The 18,670-nt window shown below is 39.8% G+C and overlaps 2 protein-coding genes across 2 annotated transcripts in view; both read left to right on the top strand.

Moving 5' to 3' along the window:
- LOC125902822 (ephrin-B2a-like) overlaps positions 1-18,670 on the top strand; it is a 250,422-nt gene that overhangs the window by 6,574 nt on the left and 225,178 nt on the right. The window contains exons 4-5 of the mRNA XM_049599452.1: positions 834-944; positions 3,071-4,530. Of these exons, the coding sequence (XP_049455409.1) occupies positions 834-944; positions 3,071-3,465 (506 nt within the window). The 3' untranslated portion in view covers positions 3,466-4,530. The remainder of the gene's footprint in view (positions 1-833; positions 945-3,070; positions 4,531-18,670) is intronic.
- gpc5a (glypican 5a) overlaps positions 17,831-18,670 on the top strand; it is a 226,018-nt gene continuing 225,178 nt past the window's right edge. The window contains exon 1 of the mRNA XM_049599439.1: positions 17,831-18,259. Within this exon, the coding sequence (XP_049455396.1) occupies positions 18,109-18,259 (151 nt within the window). The 5' untranslated portion in view covers positions 17,831-18,108. The remainder of the gene's footprint in view (positions 18,260-18,670) is intronic.

The raw sequence follows: 18,670 nt of genomic DNA, 5'->3' as shown, positions 1-18,670 counted from the left end.
ACGTTGTATGTTGACGTGGAAAGTCCATGACCAAACGTCAATATGTGACGAGGTTATAGTGAGAATGTGTTGGAAATACAATAAGGCGGCCCAACCACACACTGTTTTGTTTCTCTTTTGTTTTTTTCTGTAAGTGGTCACAAGCTCTGTGTTTGATCAGCTTAGTATATTTTATATTATTGAAAAACATTATTGATGTGAAAAAAATAGCTTTTAAATCCATGTAGTGGAGTAAAAAATTATGATATTTTCCTCTGAAATATTGTGAAGTTGAAGTATGAAGTGGCAAAAAAAGGGACGTTTCTGTCACTCGATCTTTTTTTCTCCAGAGCGACAGGGGACAATATACAGCTGTCACTTCAGTGGAGTTTCCCTTTAAGCTTGTGATTCCCTTAATTTCCCAAAATTCCTTTTGGGAAAATCCCCAGATGAGAATTTGAATTGGCTGAATTCAGTTGGTGATGTGTGGGTGGAGAAGGTGAAAGTGTTAGTGATAGTTTTTCCCGACAGAAACGAGAGTCCCAGTGGTGACTCAGAACGCAGCTTCTTGTGGTCTGGTTAGGTTAGAAAATGGTTTCTCTCCTCCTTCTTCTGCAGTTTGTTTTTAGATGACTGTCAGTGCAAAAATAATCGGTTAAAGAAAAACCTCTTCCTGCTTTGATTGTGACACCAAACACTAACAATTCACAAGACAAAATTAGGAACAATTCCACATGACGTAACCTCACTTACACAGAAATGCAAAAACACATGCAGCGAAAATGAGAAGATGTGAAGTTTGGTGCTTGTAGACGTTTTGATATTATTTTAAGCTGTCCTTTTTTATTTTCCAGACTCTTCAGATCCACCTTCAACCCTCCAGGAGTCCCCCACCAGATTCCCACCCACACGACCAAAGTCCAAGGACCCCTCTGCAAAGGAAAAGGATATAACAGACAAAACTGGTACAAACACAAAGCAAAAATATTGTCTGGAAAGATACAGATGTAGTGCTAATGTTGTCACACATGTGATCTGTGTTGTGTTTTAATTTAAGGGTCCATAATTATATTTTTGAGTGTTTCAGCCTGTTAGCCACATAATATATTTAGGAAGGATGATGCTGGTGATGTTCTCGTTACAAAAACAACAATGTTAGTTTATCTTCAGTCAACTTTCCTACATTGTCTCTAAGCCCAACCGAAGATGTAAATCTTGAAAAGAAGGTCAAAAAGAGATGTTCTAATTTTTTTTTAATGATAAGGCACTGTAGTTTTTAGTAATGGTTACCCAAACAGGAGTCTATATTGTATTTTTAGGGCCTATTTTCAGCCACAAATTTGGTCCTGAATGAGTATTTCCTGTATACACGGGATTGACTCAAAGTAAATCTACATTGCCTATGAAATCATGCAAACGGAGAGGCTCAGTAATATATTTTTAAATGTTTTTGGGCAGCAGTGGAGCTCTGTAAGGCTATATCGGACTTTGGATACTCAGACAGTACTTGACAACAGGATCAATTAATTGTTACTTTTTGTCTTTTCATGGGATTTGTTGATAAGAAAAAACAGAATATCACAGACGTATCCTTTAGCTCTACTGATAAACTTCCCTCACAGGTGATTCATAATGTATTTTAATTTTCTACACTGGAGAAAACATGCTTTGGAAAGTGCTTTAAAGTTTATGTAAAATGCAAAAACACCAGAATAGTTCTTTGCAGATGGATTTATTTGAATTTAGCTCACAAAAGATTTTCACTTGTCTTTTACATCTAAGGCATCTTTGAATCTGCATTTGAAAGGAGTGATAAAAATGAATATAAATTGTAATACATTAGATTTATGAAGCACTTTTTAGGATATTTAAAGATGCTTTACAGAGACCAACAACAGCAATCAAAAAAGAAAGAAGATGAAATAATCCACAGGGAGGTAGAGAGGGAAATAATGCAGAGAGGCAGTCGTAGGCAGTTTTGAGGAGGTCTGATTTGAGGGTTTTCTTGAAGGTGGAGAGTGAGGAGGAGTGAGTACCAGAGGGTGGGAGCAGCAATGGAAAAGGCCCCCAAGGTGCGGTGGTTAGGGGCAGGAGGTTTGCATCAGCAGACCTTAGCGTGCACCACACTAACATTCTAGGGGCGGTAGTGCCTCAGCCCATAGGGACTTGGGTTGGGAAGTGGAGGTTCGCCAGTTCAAGTCCCCATCAGCACCAAATATGGGGCGTGGAGTGGTAGCTGGAGAGGTCCCAGTTTGTCTCCTGGGCACTATTAAAGTGCCATCAAGCAGGGTACTGACGCTCTAACTGCTCAGTGTCTGTCTGTGGGCAGCCCCCTTGCCCTGACGTCACTCCATTTATTGCATGTATAGGTCATGTTTGTGCATGTGTGTATTGTGAGTGAAAAAAAAGGAACTGAATTCCCCCTCAGGGATTAATGAAGTACATATCCTTCTTCGCTGTGTCCCAAATATATTCTACAGCCTGATTTTAAGCAGATTTTTAGTATGTAGTGTGTTTTAGTGTGTTAGAAAAGCGACAAAATAAAGCACACTTCAACAAGGCAGCATGCAGACCTAATTGCACTTCACAAAGGAAACTAAGGAGCAGCTCATGGGGAAAAATGTATATTTGTGAAGTGTAATTGGCATCTATTTATATCTGCAAAGTTGCACTTCGATTAACAATAATAGTATAAAAAGGTAAAGATGATTTTGTTGTATACTAACTGCTAAAACAATAAATTATACTGCTGAATAGAACAAGAAATTTGGGACACAGAGCTTGTCTCCTTGTATTTTGTTGTTTCCATATTCCAACTTGTATCCAAACCTTCCCTAATCATGAATAATCAGTCCATCCAGAGAGAAGACAACAGGCTGTTTACCAGTAAGACACCAAAGATTAGAGCATATTCTCCCGTGTGCAGCTTTGACTGGAGTTCTTCATGTTAACACACACTGATCAGGCTGCACCATGCAGGGCACAAACTGGGAGAAACTGTTATTAAATCTCTCCGTCTCGTGCCCCAGTTCACTCTTTCATCTCACTTTCTCCTTCCTTTTTTCTGTCACTTCTGTGTTTCTCATGACAGACTCGGGCTCAGAAACAGGACAAACAAACCCCAGTGGCAGCGGTGGCGGCTCGGAGCCAGGACTGCTCATGTGGGTTGTCTCTGGCGGTGCAATCCTCCTTCTGGTCATCATAATTCTGCTAGTCGTGCTGTGGAGGAACCGTCACCGACGCTGTGTCCCAGATAGCCAGCAGTCCGCCTCCGTGTCCCTCAACACTTTGGCCGTGGCGAAGCGGGACAGCATTGGCAGCGACAACAACGGCTCGGACCGCAGCGATGTCGTGTTTCCTCTGCGGCCTTCTGACAGCATGGTCTGCCGCCATTATGAGCGTGTGAGCAGCGACTACGGGCCCCCTGTGTACATAGTTCAGGAGATAACGCCCCAAAGTCCCACCAACATCTACTACAAAGTCTAATATTTGCTGCTCTAATGCCAGGCTTTGGCGGATAATCCTAAACTGTCGGAGACACACACACAGCACCTCCACTGCTTTAGTGTTTTAACCTTTTAGTGGGTGTAAGGAAAAGTCACTTGAGGGATCATACATAGGCCTGATCTGAGAGAACAGACCATATACTTCTCCTTGTTCTTGTGCCACAAGTGCACAAAATGCTGTTTTCTTCTGAAGAGACAGTCAGAGAGGAAACTGATGTGTTGGAGGATGTCACTCAGCTGTGTTCAGTTTGTTTTGTGAAATACGTTTTGAAGCGTGCAGCGAACACCAGTGGTTGGATGTGTATTTACTTAAGTACTGTATGAAGGTACAACTCTGAGATACTTTAGAGAAGTATATCCATTTCATGACACTTTATACTTCCACTCAGCTCCACTTCAGAGGGAAATATTGTGATTTTTACTCCGCTACATTTATACAGCAGCCACAGTTTAGACTTTACATACAAAACTTTAGCAATATGATGCACTGTAAGAAATTACACTACACAACAGTCAACAAATCTGAGCTTAAACAATTAGTAAGGCTGCCCCTGACTAAGACTTTTCCTAATCAACCAACACTCATCATTCAGGGCCATTAGTCGACTAGTCGCCCGCATGTTTACGATATTAATTTAATTATTAAATGATATATTTTGGGCGGGGCAACACAATGGTTTGAGTTGAAGGTGTGAGAAAGAATAGTATCAGTAACATTGTTAACACTGTGCTACATTACAGAGAAATACAAAACCGTACTAATGAACCTTCATTAATATAGGCCTATATTTTATCTACAAGTGCACGTCACACACTGAGCGAGCCGCCTGTTAATGACACTGTGGGCAAAGCAGTAATGATTGCGCTAAGTGGCTAATGGGCATGTAGCTACTTCCATGTTTCAGATGATACGTCATGTTTGTAGTCGACCAATGAAGATGAGTTTACATATCACCTTGGGTTCATCCTTCACCTTCTCAAAATGATCCCACACTTTGGATTTCCTGCCCGACATGTTATTAACTAGCCTGTGGAATAACCGCAGGTACCAGCCCTGGAAATTAACATGACTCCTGTCTGACTGCTGAGCGTGGCCACTTCCTGTGTCCCTTCAAATTAAATTCCCACATGGTCCAGTCATATAGGTTTTAATTTATTTTGACAAGGTGCAGCTCCTAATAGAGTTTCACTTTCGTTTGTTGTTTGTTCTTTTCTTCTGCGACTAAGCGACCAATGAAATCTTGTCGACCAATAATCTTTCTGGTCGACTAACATTTGGTCGACTGTCAGGGGGCAGCCCTAACAATTAGCTGATCAATCAGCTATTGTTTGATAACTGATTGATTAAGTAATTTTTCGTGCATAAATGTCAAACATTTTATAATTTCTGCTTCTCAGATTTGCTGCTTTGCTGAATCATTTTGAGGTTTGTTTGAATTTATGGATGGACAAAAGAAGACGTTTGAATTTAGAGCTTGGAAACTTGGAGCTCTAGTTGTGATGCATTTCTTTTTTTTTTTTTTTAAAGATTTTTTGCCTTTAATTGATAGGATAGTGAAGTGTGAAAGGGGGAGAGAGAGAGAGAGAGAGACATGCAGCAAAGGGCCACAGGCTGGAGTCGAACCCAGGCCGCTGCGGCTACAGCCTTGTACATGGGGCGCCTGCTCTGCCACTAAGCCACCGACGCCTGAGTTGTGATGCATTTCTTACAATTTTCTTACATTTTACAAACCAAACAATACATGGCTTGATCAAGGAAATACTTGAGGAGGAATAATTATACGCACATCACATAGGCTTTAAAAAAACGGCATACATTAAGGAAAGAAGTAACACCTGCATAATTACTCTGTGCCACAAAAGTTTAATCGCAACGTTTCAATCCAACAACTATCTTCATCAGGTCAACTCACCCTTCGTTAAGCCCTTACCATATTTTTGGAAAAATGAAACAGTGATTGCAGAGAGAAGCAGACAGAGGAGTCTACAGTCTGTGTTTGAAGGATATGTCCAGGATGTCAAACTGACTCAGCAGCAACAACAGGTTCAAAAGACAAAGATAGTTAGAAGCTAAAGCCGAACTATAGGCTACAGATCACAGTGTAAAAGTGAACCACCACATCACTGCTCATCGCCACACAAGACAATGAGTATAAAGGGAAACTTTGCTGATATTGAACCAGCTGTGTGGCATCACAGTGTGTGCAGATGAACCGTGTTTGGCTTCACTCCTGTGCCGCTGCCAGCGCCCGGACCTCAGCCGCCAGATATGGGCAGGGATCTCTGGGGGAAGTCAAACAACGTTCATCTGCGCACAATGTGATGGCACACAGCTTGTTCAATATCAGCAAAGTTTCCCTGCTTCCCTTCACTGGTTCCTGTACAGCAGGGTCGGTCTTTGTTTCACTGTTATAATCATTAAAAAGCAAAAGCAGCATGTGTATACATTCAGTAGGCTATATCTTCAGTAGCTAGCTAGCTAACCCTACACTTTTCAGGGTTTGATTTTGGTTTTGGAACAGGGAAGAAATGTATATCTTTTTCCAACCTCTCCAGGTAACAAGGATCATTAATACACGACGTGCCCCAGGCACAACATTTAGCTCCAAATCCACAAAACCAGCCTGAAAATGAAGGAAATTTGAAACAACTGTGTTAGAGTCAATGGAGCACAGCTGTGTTGTTGTCGGACCCTGGTTTGAGCCGGCCCGATGCTACGTTATGATTGGCCAGTCTACGTTCAGGGGCGGGACTTAGCAAAGGGTCAATTTGACCTGATGAAGTTCAAGACAACGTTTCGTTCCAAGTAGGATCGAAACATCTTGATTAAACATTTGTGACATGGAGTAGGTGTGCAGATGTTACTTCTTTTGATTAAGAAAATAACCATACACACTACTGTTTCTTTGTGCTGAGCTCCTTTACTTTTTACTTTTGATACTCAAAGTACATTTCCCTGACAATACTTTTACTTAAATTTTGAATACAGAACTTTATCAGTAACGGTAATTGTATTTTTAAGTGGTGGTAGTGGTACTTGTACTTAAGTAAAGGATCTGAATACTTCCTGACAGGCAAACGCCAATTCGTTTGTTTGTATATTTCAAACAAATCTGTTATTTCTCACTGCCACTGCACACGGCAGCTTAATTTGTACAGTAAATGTGTTTTATTTAATTTATTGATAAATCTAAAAAAAGAAAAAGAAAAGAAAAACAAGTGCACACTGACACAATTTTTTAATTATTGTGAATTTCTCACAATTGAATTGTGTAAACTTTATTTAAAATGTTTTTTGTGCTGCAGGCTGCTTTCATGTAAACACTACTGGTTCTGTAAAACATGATTAATTTTAAACAATGTTCAATATGTAACCAGGAGGCTGTGCTTTAAAAGTGTAATGGAAACATGGGAAATGGTTTTGTTTCTTGTTAAAGGTGTAAAAAAAAACTGGACAACGTGTCAGTCGTCTCTACTTCAGTGTTTCTCTCTTTGCTTTCCGAAACCAACCAGAGCACAAGTGAAAGTGACGGACACACAGGGAGAAAATGAACAGAATATAAAGGAGAAATGAAACTTTGAATTCAAGCTGACTGATAAATCACAACTTTCGCCGTGGTGACAAAATGACTAAGCAGAGCAGTGGGGGCAACATTAGCAGCGCCGCTATTTGCATTCTGTTAAGACCCCTGTTGTCTCACTCAGCATTAAAGCCTATTTCTGTTGCTACATTTTAGCTGTGGTTGATGTGAAACTAACTTCAAACTCAAAACAGTTTTCTGAATAATTTTTGAGGTGCTGTTGTTCGGGGGAGCATGTCTCGTAATGATGCTCATGGGACAGTGACTGTCATTCTGCAGTCAACAGCACCATGATGAGGTTCTCTACATGGAAAAAAATACCACAAAATACAAAAAGTCTATGCATAAAAATCTCAGATGCTTTCCCTGGACGCTCATGTAGATGTTTAACAGTTGCAGTGTCTTCGTTGCAGGTGCAGTAAATGTGTGAAATCTGCCTGTAGCTCTACCAAACTTTGTGTAAAGGTGATGCCAACCTTCCTTCTTTTTTTTATAATAAAAGCTCTCAGCGTTTAATTGTCTGGCAGTGTCTCCTGTGGCTCGGCGCACGGCATCCATGGGTGAACATGTTTCATGCTCTTTCAGCCACATCATGCCGCACATTTTCAACCTGTCAGCCTCCATGAGCTTTCCCTCCACCAGGGACACTGTTGCCTCTGAAAGGCAGACTGCAGGATCTTCAGGACATGTGCTCTGTGCATCAAACAAGGAAACTGCTCATCTAAAATTAAACCTATACAGAGAGTGTGTTTTTTGTTGTTGTTTTTTTTACACGACTTTCTTTCAGGTGAACATTGTGGTGAGTTATTCTCCACAGTGCACTACTTTTCTTTCTGGCCTGTAGCCTGATGCGTAGGTTTATAATAAAGAGCTGCAGATGACAGGAGGTGTGGATGGCCTCATTCTTAACCTGCAGCAAAATGCAATTTCCCCTCCGGCGAGTGATGTATTTAATATCTGAGGGAAGAATTAGAAAATGTGTCAAAGATAACTTCATTACTACTTTCTATAATTGACTTTTTTAATAGACCGGCGTGTCTCGGCCAATTTAAACTGGATGCTTTCAATAGGGGGAAACCATCCTGACTATACAATAAGCTGTCCTCTAATAAATCAACACTGAAATTCAATTTTTGATCACTTTGTGTTCCCTCTACGTGGCTCTTGCTACTTTTTAAAAACAAAAAACCCCACAATATAACACTGACTCCGAACCACTGCAGAGCGTGTTGGTTGTCCATGTGCGTGCATGTGTGTGTGTGTGTCTTCCCACCCCCTCACTTGAAGTGCTCTTGTGAGATGTTTTTGTCCTATGTGAAGCTTCACAGCTGAATGGGCCATGGTCGGGCGAGGTGAGTTCAGTTGACCCCGGGGTCACGAGGAGACAATGGTGGCCTGGCTTGTATAGGATGAACAAAACAGAGACCCCCAGGCTCATGGCCCCTATCGTGGGAGGGGCTTGGATACGGTAGGCCATTTTAGAAAATAGGGGCAGAAGTGTTGCTGCATCTGAAGACACGTTTTGGGTTGCTTTAACATCATGAGTGCTGCCGGCTTGGTGTTTAAAGTCGCCTGTCTCACCTGTGAAGTTCTCTGCTGAGTTTGAAGAGCAAAAAAATGGTTTCATGCCTGTTTTTGTCGCTGTGTTGTCCAAATAAAGGCTTTTCCTTTATCTTTACATATATAAACCATCATGCAAAGTGGCCAGCAATGCTTCTGCAGCTGATCCCTCCACAAATCTTTAACTATCATTTGTGCAGAGAGCACAAGGGGGGGGGGGTCTAATAAGCAGAGCCATAAGCTTTTATCTGACCCCATGGGACGATGTGAAGTCTACTACCTCCCTGCGTCCACCCACCCCCCACCTCACTTCCATATGCACAGGAACTAGCCCCACCACTGGCTTTGTGTGGGGGGTTGGGGGTCATGACTGAGTGCTCCCACTCCCACTGTGTGCCCAGAGATGTGTGAGAACAGATAGGCCGTTCTCAAATCAGGGGGAAAAGTTTCATATGTGTTGGTCAGATAGAGGACTGAGCGCTGAAGCTCAGGTCAAACACATCTTTTCTTAAGTGGACTTGCCCGAGGACGACTTGTGTGATTTACAGCAACAGCAGAAATGAGAAATTTCACTTTTAACTAATTAAATATGTTATGGATAAGCAGCTGGGGCAAAATATTGCCATCTCCTCTCCGAAACTGAGCAGGTTACATAAAGCGGATTTCTTTTTAAATAACAGAAACTCCCAGGATGGGGAAGTTGTGGTGTGAGCTTCCTCTTACAGTAGAGGAGCAGTCATGTCTTTACAGTATAGTATTTAGTTTGATAGTTCCCTCTGCTGGCCAGCTACCATACTGTATCACCCTCATACAGAATGCCTGTGACAAGTCACAGGATTCAACATGTTTCAAAACATGATAAAAACCTGAAGGTCAGTAGCATATTGTACGCTCTTCAAAAGATGAGTCCTTTTCAGCACATCTGCTTTAAAGCAACTCACACGTCTGGCTTCTGAACACGAAAATGAGTTGTTTTAATTCAAATGCTTTGTACTGAAAGGTAAAAACAACCTCCATTATACTCTTAACTACCCGAGGGTTGCATTTAATGGAGGGGGAAGGTGGTGAGCTTCCCAGGTTGAAGGGATCAACCCTTGTTTTTCTTTGTTATTAAATTCTAGTGAAAATGCAGCAAGGTGTTCTTTTATTATTTATTTAACTGTATTTACATTTTTGTGCTGTGAACAAAACACAAATCTGCAGGGGACACTCGTGCCATAGCTTTCAGTGGTGGAAGAAGTACTCAAAACCTTTACTCAAGTAAAAGCACAAATACAACAATGTGAGCAATGAAAACATTGGACATTTTGACCTCTGTGTGACTTTGAACAATTGTTTAAATGAAACCATGTGAGACATGTAGAGGAGAAATGTCTCTTGGGTGGGACTCAGACATTTAAAATGTGACAAGTTGAGATAATTTATAAGAATTTTGTGGGAGTTTTCTGTCTTTAAAGTATGGAAATACCTGGGAAAAGTACAAGTACCGCAAAAATTGCACTTGAAGGAATACTTCAGCCACAAAATGACAATTTGTGTATCAGTTAGTCGAGCTGTGTAACCTTAAACTTGTGAAGAAAACTTTGGATTTCTTAAATGCCTCCACAGAAAACGGCAAAAGTATTGGTTTAGTAATTGATTGGGGACCACGTTTAAAAATAGCAAAACTGTTTAAAAACATTGTTTTACAAACTCTCACACAACTCGTGCAGTATAATCCAAGTCTCATTTATCCAGTTGTATGCTCAGTACTTCCCAACACATGCATTTTTGCTAGAAATCCTTTATTCTAGAGTCTGGCTTTGAAGCAAGCATAGATAAGTTTCTTGTCAGTTCAGTTTTAAAAAGTAAAGTTTGACCAAAAATGCATGTATTTGGGTAGTACTGAGCATATGACTGGATAAATGAGACTTGGATTATACTGCACGAGTGTTAAATGTGGCCCCAATAAATCAGTAAATCAATATGTTTGCTGTTTTTTGTGGAGTCATGCAAGAACAACAAGGTTTTCTTTACAAATTTAAGGTAACACGGCTCGACTAACTGAAATACAAATGGTCATTATGTGGGTGAAGTATTTTCCTTTAAGTACAATTTTGAGGTACTTGTACTTGTCTTAAGTATTTTCATTCTTTAAAGAGGGAAACTTTTTATTCCACTACATTTATTTGAGAACAAGTTGTTACTTTTCAGATGAAGATTTTACACACACACACACACACACACACACACACACAAAAGCCAAAAGAGACATTTCCCCTTTAAACTTCTCGTACTGAGCATACGACTGGATAAATGAGACTTGGATTCTACTGCACGAGTTGTGTGAAAGAATGTTTTTATATGGACTTCCAGTTGTTAAACGTAGTCCCAAATAAATCAGTGTATCGATATGTTTGCCGTTTTTTGTGTCATGTTGAATCATGCAAGAACAACAAAGTTTTCTTTATGAATTCAGGGTACCACAGCATAATGATATACAGATGGTTATTTTGTGGGTGAAGTATTCCTTAAAGTACAGCTGAGTAAATCTTTGTTTCACCACAGGTAGCTTTATACGATTTCCAACTGAAAATGGTGCAAAAACGAAGAAGAGTTTGGTGTGGCATTTTAGTTATATATTATTAATTTAATTAATTACTTTTTTTCCTCACAATTAATTGCTTTAACTCTTCCTGATCAAATATTTAAAATCAGTTCACTCCCATCATAAACAAATTAGAAAACAGAAAACCCTGTGCACGAGGTATTGTGAGTTCTATAAATGCAGAGTTCGTTTTTTTGAGTTCAGCAAGCCTCTGAAACATCTACTGGGGGCTTGTATCGATCCATGCTTTGTATCTGACTGTAAAGAATTCATTCATTTCACACATTCAAATGAAACTACCGTCAAAGTGCTCACAGAGATTTTACTTTTAAAACGTGTTGAGTGTGGGCCGCACATCCTGTCTGAGGGCCCAGAGTTTTGTTGTAGTACTCAACTGCTCCTCTGTTGTGGTTTGATGGCTTCTGCCTTTTGGTTGTGAAGTCTCCACAACGTCCAAACATTTAGTTTCAAACACGAGAAGAAAACAAGACCAGGGCACGAGCACACTTTGAGCACACTGTGAGCTTGAAATGTCTTGGTGTAATTCAGGGTGGAGCTCCAATCACAAAAGGCAGTCGTGACTGTAAACATTTTATAATCCTAATAAGTTTGAATTACTGCAACTTTTCATGCTGCACAAACTGAATATTTGTGGTTTAAATCATTTGGGTTTAATGTGTGTTTTACTTTGAAGGCAAAATGCAACAATATTACAAACAGACTAATGTTCAGAAGTGTGTAACTAAACTAAAACAATTGTTTAAACATGTTTAAAAACTTCTTCATCTGTTTCATCTTTGCATTTCACTCATTTGGTCCTCAGATTGTTTTAGCTATAATTATTTCAGTTATGTTTTGATTTAGTAGGTGAAGCTCATTTTTGTGAAACTGTACTACTACTTTTTTTGTACATTTACTGTGAAAGTATTATTTTAAACTAATTAAGTAGATTTAACCTTTCCCCATGCAGCAGATCATTTAGATTCAAACCATAAATCACTTTTAAATTAAAATAAACAGCTTTCCCAAAGCTTGAGAATCAACTGTAATCTTACATCAATTTTAATTAAACTGACTTAATAAAGAACATCTGAACATTTAGATAACTTACAACTAAGTGACTAACTTTTTACTATATAGTTTGTTATTTTTTATAAGCTCTTTTTACTGATACTAGCACTAAGGAGATTAGATTAAATTTTGCTCTACATGTACAATTGCAATAAATATATATTTTATTCTATTGTAAAAAGAAAATATTTATTATTCCTGAAAAACAACAACAGAAAGCACTTTTGTTTGACCTTTATACTAATTAAACCCACAAACTCTTGGTTAATAATTGGTTCGTGGTGAATTCAAGCCTACTGTTTTTTCAATTTAATTCTTAATTATATTTATGACTTACAAATATTTAATGTCTGCTAGAGCAAACACAAAATATACAAGAGTTTCCCAGTTGTGTTGTAATTGTATTTGTAAAGCTGGCTTGAATTTAATTTACAACAGTGTGTAAAACTTGTTTGATTTCATAATGAGTACATAAAATAAACATGATTTTTCTGTTTTTTTCCATCTATGAAAGCTGATAAAAATTAAACAAATCTATATTTTTTGAACTACATGTTGATACAGGGTTGATTTAAACGTGTTGTGTGGCAGCAACAGGTTAATTAGCAGTTTAATTTTTAATTAAATGAACATAAAGTGCACCTGAAGAACATCATGTGATCATTTGGTTTAGTTTTACTCCTCAGCACTGTTATTTATTTATTTTTTGAGAGCATGTTTTTAGATTATTTATATATATATTTTTTTATTTGAATGCAAACTTTAATGGATGCCAAACTGCATGCCTCAGCAGGCTGTTTTCATTACGCATGCATATATGTATATATTCAGTATTAAAGGATCCCGCAGTGATCCCTGTCTGTTTCCCTCTCCTTCCTTGGGAGAAGGTGGAGGCTGTTTGGCTGGAGATGTGTGTCGGAAGTACCGTAGTTTATGTATGCTAATAGGGAGAGTTGGGGGTTGTAGCTAGATATTTACGTTCAGTGGGAGCCGCCCTTCATTCACCCACATGGTTACCAACTGGTCGCCTTCGCGCCACTTTCCTAACCCCGCAATCATTTTTAAGCAGCGTATCTGGGCTATAAATTGCCTCGCGATCGGCTCGGACTTCACTTTATGTTCCGTTTTTGTCCGCCGGTAGAAAAGTTTTCGGAATAGTTGCGTATTTATTTCTCTCTTTTGTCGGTAAGAGACTACACGGCAGCCCAAGCAAGTGAGCGAAGATGGTGGATTTCGGCTGGTGAGTGTCTACCGAGCGCATGTTTATCGGCAAGGAAGTCGGGTTTGGGGTTATGTTTTTGTCTCTGCTCTGCTGAATGAAATCTCAAACGATGTCTTTTACGCCTGTTTTAACGCGTCTTAACATCACGTCTGCGAGGGAGAAGGGCTGATATCCCAACATTAAAACATAAATGATATGCTGGCGATGAAAACAGTGTAACGTGAGGCGCATGGCAGCCCCCTCTGCTCCACCATTGAGGGAATGAGGGAGATTTGAAAAGCTGTCCGGAGCTTTCTCCGCTGCGCTTTAGCAACTAGTTGGAAAAAAATCCGGCCTCCTGCTAACAAAACACGAGTTTGTATAAACACGCAGGTCCGATATTTGAAAAGTAAAGTTGTAAATCTGGTTAATTTGTTGCTCAGTCTCGAGTGCAGTGGTGTGTGAGTTAAAGTGCCCCCCAGAACAAAGCAGCAGCACATGGGGCAGTTTTAGGCCGCGCGTTTTAGCTTAGCTAGCTTAGCCTAGCTGCATAAACTTAACACAGTTGTAATGTTCGTAAACCACGGACATTACATGATAAAGGCGGCTGTCACGTTAAGATAAAGACAGGAGTGGGTTAATAGAGCCAATCCTTCAGGATAGGACTGTTGGGGTATTTTAAAAACGTGTGCTCGTTTGTTGTTGGCTAATCAGTGTCGTCAAACTCTTAATTTTATTAGCTTGCTAGCCAAAGCTAAAAATGAGCCAACGGCTGTGCTAAAAACACCACAACTGCTCCCCAGCCACATCCAAAGTGGTTGTAAATGTAACTGTAGTAGTGTTATCACGGTTTGCCATGTTTTCATAAAGCTAACAGCAGCTAAGCTACCTGCCCAAGCCAGCGCACGGCTGCTGTTTGCTGCTAGCTGCTAGCCTCTGCTCCTACATGGACGGTAGCCGTGTTTTCTAGGAGGTCCGAAACCGCAAGCCACGGTGTTTCCTCTAAACAAAACAACACGCGGTTGCTGAATTTCAGTGTGCAGTGCTACGTTGGCGTTTAGCTTGGCTGGTTTAAAGTCATTTGTGCTAAGGTTGGCGCACTTCGAGGCGCCATGTTAAAGACGGGTGGGGGAGGGGTGAACAACACCGCTCCCTGCGCAGGCGCGCCCGTGTCGCAGGGAACGCGGGCCGCAGGCTGCGCTGCTCATTCATGTTTTCAGTGACCTCGTGCTGCTGCGATAAATCATAACATCTTGTGTCTCAACAGCTAACTCCTTCAATCACCGTCTGCCTAGTGATAGTGGTGCATATTTCAGATAGTGATAAAAAAACAATCTCCACGTTTTTAGATTGATTTAATCACAATAAACTGCCTACACGTGCGCACACACACTAACCTGCCTATGTAACTTGTTGCAATGCCTAAAAGTCGTCTCCGCTATCATAATAACCTTTCCTATGCGTCATTTTTTAATTTACAGATTCACCATGAAGTGCAGGACCTCAACCCAGATTGCAACCTGGACCAGAGTGACCATCTTCCCCATGGGGCCACAGGGCAGCGAAGCTGTTATCAGTCTGTGTATTGTCAAAGTGCTTACAGTGCAGGTAGTACTATGTCATACCTACTGCAGTGGAGGCACTTACAGCAATACCCTGACACTGATGTGCAGAATCTTTGATGTTAACATGTCATGTGACGTACTGTCTTTGTGCTAAGGTGCATCTAGTGCAGATAGTGAAATAGACTAGCACCTACTGCCCTAAGTGCTCCTTCTGGCATAAGGGGCTGTGATATGCGCCACCAGACCATTTTCTTAATTTCTAATTGGGCTCAATTATCTTGCAGTTCTCTGCTAGTTTTGCATAGTTGCACTACAAGAATAGATGAGTTGTGCAAATCTATGCAAAACTGATGGTGGCCTGCTTGCTCTCCACCTGTTTAGACTTGGTTTTGGGGGTGTCGCATCAAACACAATCTGTTTGCATAATACCACATGTAACTCTGTTTAAAAACCAGGAGTATTTGCCAGTTCTCGTCAAGTGACTCAGTTTCAGCAGTACTAAAGTGCTTATAGTGCAGGTAGTGTTTTTCTCCTATCTACTGCAATGTAAGCACTTGAAGTACTTCTAACTAACTGCATCTATGTGAAGTTTAAGGGTTTATAATCATGGAAAATCTGTTAATCATCACTTGGTCAGTTTTGCTGGTTTGCATTCAGCTTTAACTGATGTTTGCTGTGCAAATCCATGCAAAACTGACTAGGTTGATGAGCTGTTCTACCAAGTGGGATTGCTTTTCACAAAGATTGCCATTTGCCGCATGGTGGGTATTTTCACATACGTGGATGTGTATAATGTTTTGAATATTTGGAGATGTCCCTTCCTGTGTAGGTGGGGATTAGTTGCAATGCTGTGTACATCGAGGTATTGCACTTGTCCCGGCCTGTATAGGAACGAGGAGACGGAGTTGACCTGGATGATGACCCGACTGATAATTAAAAAAAACTGCTGCACTCAGCTTCATGTGCTTTAATGTTCTGACCATTTTGATCTGTGTTACATTTGTGGTAGTTGTGTTTTAAATTGGTTAACTGTAATGTTGCTTAAATTATATTAAATTTTCTATACTTTTCACTGGATGGTTCAATGCGAATTTCATTTAATGGGTTACAGGTGTTAACATATGTGTTAACAGTAGTTTTCACCCTAAGGTTGACCTATGTTTCAGTTGGATTTTAAATGAAAGCTTTTGAAAAGGTTTTAAATCATGTTTGTACCTCGTAATGTCACATCTACAACACACTGGTTAAAATAAGTTGGGATAGGGGAACAACGTGATGGTTGGTAAACAAGGCTGTTTTACATCCAGTATCATTTGATTCTCCACACTTAGACTTCCTGATTAAACAATTTACTGATATTGTGGTTGTCATGTTGAGCATCTTTGCCACCACACTGAATTCATGTTTTCCAGTTGGGTTTATCTTATATATTTAAGCAGTAGTGTAGTCTGCAATGAACAACAGAAGTTGACATTCAAGAGCAATACAGGGCCATACTGAGGGAACTTATTAAAGCAGTCAGTCATTCATTTTGCATATTATAGCAGACAATAGACAATTGAAATGGCTTTTTTAAAAAAACTAATTTGGTCGATGTTTGAGAAGTGGTGCAGCTTTTTCCGTGTGTGTGTGTGTATAAATCAGAACATCTTTTCATTGTCATTGTACTTTTGGAAAACAATGAAATTAGGGGATGCTACATCTGTAGGGTGCCACCTGTTAAAACCACATCCTCCATATACTGAACCTCACACTTATAAATAATAGACAGTAAATAAGTGTCAGGAAAAAAAATACAGTACTAATGTGAATACTGCACAATTATCATGGTAGATAAATCTTGCACTTTACCTACAATAATAAAAGGTTCATCCTGTGTATCTGAATTTGGTCAAATCCATTCCTGTGGGGGGGGGAATGTGTTTTAAGTCTGTATAAAATCAAAACAGCTCCTAAATTATGTTAGTCTTGGTGCAGGCTCTTCTCAAAGTTTGCTGGGATAAATTGAGGGAGAACAATAATTCCACATTTTTAGACATAAAAACGAAACAAACTCCTATTTTTGCACCATCTGTCTTACTAAATTAAATAAAATGATACATGGACATGCTTTAGGAGGCTTGTGGTTGTCACTAAGCAAATAATTTAAATATGTTTGTAGATATAGTGCTTGTCAGGATACTCAAACACTACAGAGAACAGAAATTTAAAAAAAGATGAAATAATAGGGGGAGAATTATTAAAAATCAGCGCAATAGGATGATAAAATAAAAATGAATTATAAATATAGAATTATAAAAAATAAGATGTGATGAAAAAAAGTTATATATTAGGCTATATGTTATAGAGTTAAAAAAAAGTTATATAAAACGTCATAGAGTTAGTCAGGTGGCATTTAATTATCTAAACTTTCTTTGGCCCAGGTTTGCATAAAGGACATTGAAATGCCTTGTGCCGAACCACCCGTGAATAAATCCCATAAAAAATACATATTAGCTACAAACCATTATTTATCAGAATCAATTATTATTATCATTGATCTAAATAATTGAAATCTAAATAAAAATAAAATCATTTATATAGGCATGTGTTTTACAGAATAATCTCAGTCTAATTGTCCAAACACCAAAACAAAAAAACCCCCTCACAACAAAAAAATAAATAATTAAATAAAATCGGGTGATAAACTGAAGTCAGGTCCGGTCCACTAGATGGCGCTGTCAGGCCGCAGCTCGGCTGTGTATCCAGCAGTGGTGTTCAGGTAACGTTACGGTACCGCCTCTGCCGCCGGTCCAGCCAACTTGGACAACATGCCGCTTTCAAACAGACTCGTCACACCGCTGCAACTTTCCCTCCGCGTGCGTGGACCGAGATGATCTGAAGCGTTTCCTCGACGTGACACACACACGCCACATGACCGACGCTAAATCCTAAAAACCCTGAGATGTGGACGGGACTCACCTGAGTGGACTAAAGGTTCAGAAGAAACCTCAACTTACAGACAAGCTTCTTTTACATTTTTATATGTGGAGTATTTTTAACCCCGGGTTTCATTAAAATGCGTGTGCTGTGGACCAAGTACGTTTTCTTCCTGGCGTATTGCTCTGGATTCACGTTTGGGAGTCCAAACAGATGCGACGAAGTGCGCAAAGTTTTCCAACTCAGGCAAATTGGACCAAATCAATTATTGCCTCTGAGCCCCAGACCAGGTATGTTGAGGGTAAAGCTTCAGCAGCAGTGTGTGTTAATGTCTATTTAGTTTCATACAGCTGAATCCTCATACATAAGACAGTTATATCACATTTCTTTAAATCATTGGCACATTTTTCTCCATAACAACCAAAGCATCAACATGCCAACCATCACCTTCCTGTTGATCTCTCTGACTCCACTGTTGCCTTTTAACCTGTCATTTTCTGGCTTCTTGAAGCTCTCTTTGTAGTTACAGAACACACCTTTTTAAACACATTTCAGAGGCGTGTGTGCAGTCATGGTAATAATATAGACAGCAGAACATGAGAGCTTTAATCTGTTTAAAAGTGCCTCTTTGTGAAATCAACATGTTTGGAGGAAATGCTGCAGACGTTCTTCATTAATCCACTTTAATTCATGTTCGGCAG

Source organism: Epinephelus fuscoguttatus, linkage group LG2, assembly GCF_011397635.1.
Source record: "Epinephelus fuscoguttatus linkage group LG2, E.fuscoguttatus.final_Chr_v1".
NCBI classification, from domain to species: Eukaryota; Metazoa; Chordata; class Actinopteri; order Perciformes; family Serranidae; genus Epinephelus; species Epinephelus fuscoguttatus.
This window is presented reverse-complemented; position numbering and strand designations above follow the sequence as displayed.